This window comes from Cyprinodon tularosa, unplaced genomic scaffold, assembly GCF_016077235.1.
Source record: "Cyprinodon tularosa strain WSP-4 unplaced genomic scaffold, ASM1607723v1 ctg15, whole genome shotgun sequence".
NCBI classification, from domain to species: domain Eukaryota; kingdom Metazoa; phylum Chordata; class Actinopteri; order Cyprinodontiformes; family Cyprinodontidae; genus Cyprinodon; species Cyprinodon tularosa.
This window is the reverse complement of record NW_024038331.1, coordinates 294,448-305,510: the sequence shown is the minus strand read 5'-3', so window position 1 is coordinate 305,510 and position 11,063 is coordinate 294,448. Positions and strand designations below refer to the sequence as shown.

General features: G+C 37.9%; 1 protein-coding gene across 1 annotated transcript; it reads right to left on the bottom strand.

Moving 5' to 3' along the window:
- Positions 1-722: 722 nt before the first annotated feature.
- Positions 723-9,983, bottom strand: crabp2b (cellular retinoic acid binding protein 2, b). The gene is made up of 4 exons (XM_038279432.1): positions 9,714-9,983; positions 5,203-5,381; positions 3,642-3,758; positions 723-1,032 (listed from the first exon to the last, which is right to left on the bottom strand). The coding sequence occupies exons 1-4, from the start codon at positions 9,793-9,795 to the stop codon at positions 982-984; spliced, it is 429 nt and encodes a 142-aa protein (XP_038135360.1). The 5' UTR covers positions 9,796-9,983; the 3' UTR covers positions 723-981.
- Positions 9,984-11,063: the final 1,080 nt, after the last annotated feature.

Genomic DNA, 11,063 nt, shown 5'->3' with positions numbered 1-11,063 from the left:
AAGTCCTTTTAGTACATTTTAGTACTTTTGTTTCTGAAAATGTTCTTAAATCCAGTTGTGCATTCTGGCTCCTAGCTCAGCACTGTGTAGAAATTAACCTGGGAAACAGATCAGGAGGAGGGAGGACAACATACTGATTAAAAACCTGCAGAAACCTTCACTGCCTGTGAAGCGTTTCAGTCCTCTATTTGGGGGAGTGCCAGAGAGAGCCTCCAAAGGGCCATTTTTCCTGAAAGGTGAATATTTTCTCAAGCTAAACCACAGTATAAAATCTGGGATTTTTAAAGATTTTATGTCTTTCATTTAAAACCAAATTATATACACCATTTGTAATCTATATCTTGTAAAGAAAAACAAAAATCGAAATGGTTGGACAATCCCAGGAGGTACAAGCGCAAAAGATTGCTGAATACTTTCTTGTTACAAAGAAAGCATTACCAGTAAATATACAATTTCTCATGGCCTGCTCTCTCCTTCTCTTACTCATTTTCCTCTCCACACCCTGTTTCCCCCTTTGTCTGTGCCAAGTGTCTCGTTGCAGAGTTTATAAAATATGATTCATCCTCAGGAGTTTTTGCTCATAATCAAGCACATATTGTAGTCAGAGAGCAGACAGGGGACATGGTTTGAAAATGGGAATAAAAAAAAAACTGTGGAGAAAAATGGACTGGAAGGAACAGCAAAAGCAACAAGATGTTGAAAATGAATCAGGAAAGAGAAACTTCATATAAAATAGTTTATTAACATTTATAACAGGAAAAGGTACAAGGATAAAGAACAAAAATGGAATGTGTAACATGATTATATCATACAACAAGAAGAAATTTTCACGTTTAAAAAAAAAGCCTTTTTTTTACTCATTTTATTGTTTGGCTGTTTGAGAAAGCTTTGACCGAATGAAGAAACGAAGCTGAGTAAATGAAAACCATGCATGAAGCACAAAAAAGAAGCCTTATATGACAGTATTGAGTAAAGGTCTCCTCATTCTCTCTCATAAACTCTTGTGCAGACAACGTCCCCGGCCATCATCGTCTGAAAGAAAGCAGCAAAACAACAGACATGAAGTTGAACCTTTAAGGCATCCTTCAAAGATTATCCTAACATAACTGTTTTGAGGTTTAAAAAAATGAAAAGAAAATTAGGTTGTTCTTAATCTGGGAATTAGCAACTACCTGGTCCCCAATTTCACGTGGGGAACATGTGTTGGTGGGACTTATTATTTATACGTGGAATACATTTTAGTTTTAGACATTTAGTTTATTGATTAAGTCTTTAAGTTGCATATTAATACTTTGAAAAAATAAATCCACTAAATGATGCGCAAAGTTAGTCTCCGATCTGGGAATGGAATAACAACCTGGTTGAGGATATTCTCATTGCAGTTTGGAAAATGTTATATGCTATATGTTTTGGTGCTAGTTACGATTACCAATACAAGCCAAAAACCAGTGTATGTGCTCAAACGCTATGACACCATAAACGTAAAATAAAAGATTGTGCAGAGCTCTACGTGTGCCACTGGTTTGCCACAATAGGTACTGAAATCTGGGCTGTAAAAGAACTCCCCCTTACCTAGTAAAAAGTATGACTTCACGTCACTTTTACTTATCATTGTAACTATGAAGGAGAAAAAAAGTACAACAAAAAAGCAAGAGATTTTCTTTTGGGATGATGCTACCAATGTAATCTTTCATTGTATGGTGTACTTTCAGAAAGGTACTTTTTTGTTATGCCAACCACTTTGCATAAATTCAATTCAATTCAGTTTATTCATATAGCGCCAATTCACAACACATGTCATTTCAAGGAACTTTACAATTCAACCAGATTGTAAAGTCAAATTGATTCAAAGTTTTCTATCTAAGGAAAACCAGTTGATTGCATCGACTCATTGACTTGAATGCAATCCCTCACACCAAGCATGCTTGTAGTGACAGTGGAGAGGAAAAGCTCCCTTTTAACAGGAAGAAACCTCCATCAGAACCAGGCTCAGTGCGTGAGCCCATCTGCAGAGGAGGAAAACAGACGCAGACATACAGAGAGAAGCAGAGATACAAAAGGCAACCGTATACCAGCTAGAGCCAGACGGTGTATACCAGACGAGCTCCAAGCCAGCTCCTATATCAGAGGACGAAGCGAGCACATCCAGCGAGTCACAGTACAACCCAAACTTGGAGTTTTGTCCTAAAAAGCTCCCACAGGCTTTGAGAGATTTTGAAATTAGCTTCTAAGCTAATTCAATAATCAAACCTAAATAAAAACAAGCACTCTTTACAGATATTTAACAAATTTGATAAGTCTTGTTAAATCCACAATTTAAAAGTAATCGAATAATGTTTTTACATATTGTACCTTTGGTCCAGCATGAATTGATGGACACAACTTTGTTATACAGTAATACTATTGAAATAACTTTTTTTCAATATATTATCTTCAAAGCTATTTTTAGTTTGATTTGTCAATATTAGCATTACATTTAAAAACTGTCCAGCTAATGACACAGATGGGTTAGGCAGCCTATTTAACGGATACAAGAAAAAAATGGCGTTTTTCTCCGCACAATATTTAACACAACTAATTTTTATTCTTTCTGTTTCCCTCTTTGCCTCAGGTGGGTGATTTTAAACCATCCTGAAAAAAACAAAAAACTTTAATCCTAGAAACATATAAAAGTTCTGGTTTCATTTGAAAGTTTTTTCCACCTATGTTGTGAGCCCAGCTGAAACTAGAGGGTCTGAAAGTCAGAAACAACTGAGTTAAATCACTTTATACTCTCGCGATTTATATTTCCTGGAAAATGAATAAAACCAAGAAAGGGGCACAGGTGTTTCATTTGAGTTGAGCATTAGGGTTTCTGGAAACAACCCCAGGATCTTCAAACCCTCCTAACACATGAATTTGGCACACATAGAAAAATATAGTGAAAATCAGATTTAAATACACTTATGGAAAAAACACATTGAAATGTATTTCTCTTTGCCTAAAATCAGACTTAGCCTTTCTTCTGTTTGAAGTCATTTAGGATTTTTAATCTATCATTAAAATAATTGTGTTATGGCAGATTTCTGCAAATTTTGCACCCAAACCAGCTCATCTCTGGGACACAGAGCCCATGTCCACCCTGAGCAGTGTTAAGGTCGGACATTCCCATTGCTTATAACTAGAGATGAACATGGCAAAGATTTGCCCATGAGGCCCTAGGCCTCTAAAAATTGAACCCAAAGGGGAACCTTATGAGTATAGGTCCACATTATTTTCTCTGACATTGTGGCTATACAGTATGTAATAATTTTGATGGTTAATAAATGGAAAAAATGTAATCAAATAGTCAGAAGGATGCCTATTTCCAGCAGTCATTGAGCATACACATGGTAGTCTGGCTGGTCAGGCTTTAAAGACGGATACATACTGGAAAGGATGGCAGGTTAACACAGACAGAAAAAACCAAACCACAAGAAGACACTCACTCCTAATGACAACTTAAACAGTACAAAACCCCAGTTAGGACATTGAACATCCTTTTATATTGTTATTGTAAATATCTAATTTTCACTGAACACTTCACTGACGGTTGAACATAGAAAATTTGCATATAGATCTCCGATGAAGTTGAGTATTTGTCTTATAGAAAAGATAATTACCAGTATGAGCTCTCCATCATTGGTCAGTTCTCTGGTCCATGCAGTCTTTGGTCCGTCTCCTTTTGGTAAAGTCTGTTCACAGCTAATCTTTCGGTCTGTCTCCCACTTTGGAAAACTCTACAGGAATTAAAATGAGAAGAAGAACATAAATGGCTGGCATGCTTTAGCTGGATACTGGCTGCTTTCCTAAATCCGGGAATATAATAGAGCTGTTGGGAAGTTTGGTCCTGAAGGACACTTCATACATGTAGTTTTGAATATCACATAACCATAGGTGAGTAGTAACTAGTTACATGTACTAAGTTACATTTACTTGAGTAACTTTTATTAATAAACCTGAAATAAATGTACTTTGAGTAGTTTTATGTCATGCATGATAAGTAGATCAGTTACTCAGTACTTCAGTAGACTTTTTACCTAAATACTTCTTTTTTTTCCCATTTGAGTAATTTCTCTTAGGGATACATTTCATGTTTATTACATTAAAATACAATGAAATAGTGCTACTTTTACTTAAGTAAGATTTTTGGGTACAACTAACATATTGTCATATTGTCTTTTAGGTCCAAGAGGTAATACCTCATGTAGATTTAGGTTTAAAGTAATCTTTCAGTTTTGCAAAGATTTCTTTTTACTGGAAGTTTTATCGATATTTCGGCCTGGCCCAGGCAAATATGAATATTTTTCTTAATTCGAGGGAATTTTTTTTTTTTTTTTTTATGATGCATGTATGTATAAAGAATTTTGGGCTTAACTGTGCAGTTTCTATATACATTTCCAGGAAGCATTTTCTTTTTGCTTTTTTTAATTTTTTTTGTAATAGTGGCCTTTATTTGTAAAGTTAGCAGGATGGAGATACAGCGGTGAAATGAAGCACAGATCTCAATAGGTCAGGAGGACTAAAACATTGAGGGCTGCATCAAGCACCAAGGCATCTGTATACAGGTCACACGCTGCATTGCTGAGCTTCAGAGGATTTCTAATTTTTTCCTGGTTTTATCAGGGGATGATAAATCCTCACACCAAATACGAATCGCAATTGAGAGAGCAATGGCTTATAATCTAAAATCTTTGTAAAATTTCAGACCTTTAAAATAACATTTAATTAAATTGTATCAAATGTTTTTTTTTTTGGTATTTACTCTCCATAAAGTAGTGTATATACTTCACTTCAGAAAAATAAAATGATATACAATAACTTAAGTACAACATGGTTTGCTACACAAAACACAGGCCAAATGATTAAATGGACAAACTGAGCCAAAGGCCCCTCTGACACCTCATTACAATCAGGTGTGGTTGTAACTGGAGCTTAGATTTCCAGCTGCAGTCTGTGAGAAAAACCCTTACAGGCTGTCGGAAACCGTCACTCGACAGAAAAGAAACCAAGTACAGCCCTCTGTATAAAATTCCTCAGTCTGACTCTTGAGTTGCACTAAAATTATTACCATATGTGCCTTACTTTTGTAAAACTGCTGCCAGTTATGCTGTTCTTAAGCAGAATCGGGTGTGCATGTAATGGAATTACAGAGGAAGGTATTATGAGCAAAAAGATGAGTACTGTGCAGGGCCGTCCATCGACTGTGGCCTCGTTGAAGGACTGACCCACGGTGAAAGACACGTGGGTGGTGCGGACGCTGGTGGACGTCTTGATAGAGAGCGTTTCTCCTTGCTGGGTGATTTCTACAGCTGGGCTGGAGGCTGCGGCCACCGCGATCTTCCTTAGGAACACGTTAACACCTACAGATTCACAAACAGAGCTTAAGTCAGACTAACAGCTGTTCAAAATACAGTGCTAAAAAATAAGGGGAACATTCAAATAACACATCCAAGATAAGAATAAATTAAATATTCTCATTGAATATTTTTGTTCCAGCTTTTTGAAACAGGTCAAAATGAGGCTCAGTATTGTGTATGGCCTCCATGCGCCTGTATGATCTCCCTAAGACACCTGGGCATGCTCCTGATGAGGTTGCGGATGGTCTCCTGAGGGATCCTTTCCCAGACCTGGACTAAAGCCTCCGCCAAGTCTCGGACAATCTGAGGTGCAAGATTGGTGGATGGATTGAGACATGATATCCCTGAAGTGTTCTATTGGATTCAGGTCTGGGGAATGGGTGGGCCAGTCCGTAGCTTCAATGCCGTCATCTTACAGGAACTGCTGACATGCTCCACTGCTGTGCAGTCCTGTAAAGGAATGGCACCCCACACTATTAAAGACCCACTGCCAAACGGGTGAAGGATGTTGTAGGCAGCAGATCACTCTCCACGGTGTCTCCAGACTCTGTCATGTCTGTCACATGTGCTCAGTGTGAACCTGCTTTCATCTGTGAAGACCACAGGGCATCAGTGGCAAATTTGCCAATTGTGGTGTTGTCTGGCAAATGCCAAGCATCCTACATGGTGCAAAGCTGTGAGCAAAACCACCACCTGTAGACGTTGGGCCCTCATACCGTCCTCATGGTGTCGGTTTCTAACCGTTTGTGAAGACACATGCATGTTTGTGGCCTGTTGGGGGTCATTTCACTAGGTCCTGGCAGTGCTCCTCCTCTTCTTCCTTGCACAAAGGCAGAGGTAGCGGTCCCGGTGTTGGTCTGTAGTCCTCCTAGGGCCTCCTCTGCATCTCCTGATGTAGTGACCTGTCTCCTGGTAGCACCTCCAGCCTCTGGACACTATGCTGATAGACACAGCTAACCTTCTTGCCTCAAGCTCACATTGATGTGCCATACTGGATAAGCTGCACTAGCTAAGCCCCTTGTGTGGGTTCTTGAGTCAATCTTACGCTACCGCAAGTGTGAAAGCACCAACATTACTCTAAAGTGACCAAAACATCAGCCAGACAGTATAGGTACTGAGAGGTGGTCTGTGATCCCCACCTGCAGAATCACTCCTTTATTAAGGTTTACTAATTATCAATAATTTCCACCTGTTGGCTATTCAACTTGGACAACAGCATGTGAAAGAAAGTTGAAAGAATGACAGTTGATTGTCAATCAGTGTCGCTTCCTAAGCAAACAGTTGGATTTCAAAGAAGTTTGATCTAAATGAAGTTATGTTGTGTTGTTCCCTTTATTTTTCGAGCAGTGTATATAATCATAGCTCTGCATGCCAGTGGCTTTGAAAGTTTTTGTGGTGTATAATCCACCACAGTAAATATGTCTCTGCCTTCAATTTTTTTATTTGAGTTTAACTCATATAAAAGCCTCCTGTGGTAATTCAGCACTGTGCAAAGAATGGCTGGAATTTTCTTTCTTGCCCTGGGCTCATTGAAACCATGTTATCTGATATTTAGGAGTCAAAAGAAGCTTTGATAAAGCACAAACAAAATGTATTTCACAATCTTTGCCTGTCACTGTTTTGTTCTTGATTGTTCCCATGACAACATATAGTCTGTACTTTATGAACAGTTTTCACAACTGTAAGCAGAAATGATTTGATTTATTTCTCACTGGAAAGTCAGAATGAGCTAAACCACAAATGATCCTGCTTGATGTAATAAAAACAAGACGCATCTGATATGTTTCAATGGACCACAAATGGTAGAACTAACATAATACTATACTCCAAAATTAACAAATTAAGATAAAAAAAAAAAATCAGTTTCTTTACAATTTTTGTGAAGGCAACAAAGGTTATTGTACTTGAGGGGAAGACAATCTGAAAATTTGTAGTTTCCCATTCGCTACTTTAGGTAAAGTAAACAAGATGTTCTAACGCCATTAAAATGTGAACAACATTTCAGTGCCAAACTAAATGAGAAAAACCTGTGAACCACATGTCTTTAACAGCTTATTTTCCAAAACAAGGGACTGTGGCGAGGAGGTTTAGTGAATATCGTCATCCGAAGGTTTAAGTATTCAGTTCTCGGCAGAAAAACACCACTTGGCTTAAGGTTGTTAACACGGTGGCTTGGTTCATGTGCACACGCACTGCTTAGTGTCAGTGATTCACCGGAGCAGGTTAGACACATAGGAAACCTGCAGGACATATCCTGAAGGCTATAACGGGGAAAGCTTATGCTTAAAAGAGTGAAAAGAGCCTCAAAACACTTTTGACTGCAGCATGTGCGGATGCAGATATGAATACATGTAATAAAGGTTAAATTTACAGTTTGCAACAGAAACAAAATGAACATAAGGTGATTGGGAACAATATCGTGTAGACAGTCAGTATACAAAAATAGATTTTGCAAATGAAAACATGAGTAGCTCAAGAAGACCATATTAGGTATTTATGTGGTGTGATGCTGAGGTATGAGATTAAAAGAAAGAAAAAAAAGAAAAAAGTTTTTGCACGCTTTAAAAAGTCTTAAAGAAAGATGGCAACAATCTTCTCAGTGCATGTGTCACTCATATTAATGTGTTTTTCTAACTCAACAATATTTTCAATGCATACTCAAGATGTCCCAAAAAAAAAAGCCACACTATGCATCTTTTAAACTAATTTAGTGTCTTGTAATATAATTTGCCAGTCTCAGAGACACTAAATTTCTCCCTCTGGCCCTTTAGGTGGTTTTAAACACTTGAAGTGGGTTTGTCTCCACAAAGAAAGGTAGAGAGAGTTGCAGCTAGCAGCAGATCCATGCATGCAAGTAGAAGTAAACACTTTTTCACACAATGATTACAGTAAAGACCTGTAACAATTCTCCCTGGGCAAGCAAGCTTTCAAAAACCAAAAGCCTGGGATGAAACATCTACAAGCTTGGGGTTAGTGAAGAGGAAAATGGAAATAAAACCGCAATCAAAACTTTGATTGAAAGTAATCACAATTGAGATTTTTGGCAAAATCGTTTAGCCCTAATATAAACTAGGACATTCAGCAAAGAATACACATAAAGTGAATAAATAACCAAGCAAGCAAGGTGGTACTCTACATTATAAAAAAAAGTTCTGGAGAGTTATCTTGCAGCCAGTAGAAATTATTTTAAGATACATTTTAATCAATCCATTTGGTCAGTTTCTATTTGACTTTGAGGGCAAACTAGGTGAGCAAAATCTTCTGCATGTTTATTAAAGTAAGAATGAATTGATTGCATTGAGTCAAAGGTGTTTTAAGAAGTGCATGAATGAAGAAATTCACTATTTTCTTCGAGTGGCTATAGAGATATATAAATCTAAAATCCATTAAAACAGAATAAATGCTAAATGTTCAGTTTGTTTTTGAAGTGTGCAGTGATGAAAAATAATCCCAATCCTCTGCCGCCATCATTCATGTGGTTTGGCCTCTATTCAAAGGGATCAAGACAATTCAGATATCTGATTCAGTTTAGAGGAGGAGGTAACACACTCAAACAGACAAAGCACAGGATCGCCCAGAGCCTGAGGGAGGCGAAGAAGGAAAGTCAGGCTCAGAGCTGGTTGGCTGCTGGGGCCCATGTCAAGGCTTAGTTCCGTTTACATTGGCTGTAATTACAACCACATGATGAGGACGCTGCTTTAGATGAGTCTAATCTAACATTTGTCCACAGGCAATTTTCAGAGTCTCTAAAAGACACCACAATGTGGCCCTCGTTTGACCTCTGTTTCCTGCAAGAGGGACCCATACCTGGATTATGGCAAGTCACTCAAAAATGAGGAAATATCCTTTAGCATTTGATTTATGCCTACTTCACAACCCGGTGGACTTTCAACAGTTAAAATTAATGAAAAGATGCAAGTTTCTTATGAAATGGAGGGTATCAATTTGCCATAGACTTTTAATATTGTCTTATAAGGTGTTGGGCAACATTTTCCAACCGTTTTAGTTCTTTTTTTTTTTTTTTTTTTATAAATATCCACATAACAATGGAAGGCAAATTGGAGCTGCTGCAGAAGATCATATTCACATAGATTTTAAAACAATTTGGTGACATAAAACCAAATACAACAGGGCTGGATCAAAATATTTGCCCATGAATATTAAATAAGAAAATAACTGGCATTAAATGGTACAATTATTAAATAATAAAAACCCTCTTCTTTCTTTTTAAACTGCACCTTTTTTTTTTTTTTACCCTAGATAGATCATTAAACTAGGCAATCAGATCATATCTAATAGACTGGTAATAAAGTGCGCAACAGAAAAATAACTCACCTAGAGCTTTTAAAAGCTCCTCAAAGTTTTCTGAAGATTTCATTTTCCATTTCCCAGAGAAATCTGTCACTTTGTTCTCCATTTTGCTGCTGGTTGCAGATTAGAGCAGAAGTCTGAGCGCTCAGCTCTATGTGCGCCTGTTCCTAAAAAGCCGTCTCTGCATCTGCGCCTCCATCCATTGGCCCACAGCTCCTCTGAATCTGATGCTGCTCCAGCCAATGCAGAGACCCGTACAGAGGAGGGACTTCCCCCCTTCCCCAAAATCCCAAAATGCACCCTCCACCTCTTGCAGCGTGGTGAAAGATTTGGATACTAGCTGGAAAAATGCACTTCCAGTAAGGCGTTTGATGTCGATTAGCTGCCAAGAGAAGTGTTAACTATTTTGTTTCTTTTATAGGATTCTTTATTCCTTGCATTGTTCAGACAATGCACAAGTAAGAACCCTATATTTAGAAATGATTCGTTAAAAAGAAATAGAGATAAATAGCAGTCCATCTTGCATGCAGGCGTTGAAGAGCTGGAATGTGAAATCAGATCCGGTGTGAAAGTTTTGTTCTGCAGGATGGGAGGTGGGAAAAGCTGGTAGAGACAGAGCAAAAGATAAGATATCCAGCAGGTGGCATCAGTGCAGCAGGAGGTAATCTGAAAGATCACTTTGCATTTTAGATAATGGATAAATTATCTAGCTTACTGGTTCCCAAACCATGGGTCAGGGACTCAAATTGGGTCATGAAACTTCAGGTCATTAAAAAGCAACATTTAAATTTGGGTTTCATACACTAAAAAGAGAATGCAGCTGCAAAATAAATAGCTTCAAAAGGTCACAAGAAATTAAATCAAATTGCAACTTACTTTAGTTTATTATCCAAGTTAAATAAGTTATGTTGGGTTAAACTTCATTTAATCGCCTGTACTTTTTTTTTTTTTTTACCAATTAAAGCAATTTATTTAAAAGTATAGTGGAGGATTTTTTAAATGACCCGCCCTCTCCACTTAAAAAAAAATACACATGTACAACCCTGCACCCGCTCCCGAGAGAGAACGCCTATTGAACACATGCATGTGAGCATGCATGAGCCAATTTCTTCTCGTGCACGCTCTGTTTAAAGGTTGCTGTTCGCATTACTTATACAAGCTTACTTTTCAAAAGAAGATTTGCAATTTTTCCACTATGTCAGGCTCATAAGTGAAAATGGGGACGAGGACCTAGGACGGCGTTACGTAAACATATCACCAGAATGACTGACAATTAGGAGTACCACTTATTTAGATGTTCCACCCGGAAAAAGAACATCCTCCTCCAACTCCAGCTGTAACCCAATTGAATGAAATTAATCAGAATAAATTATG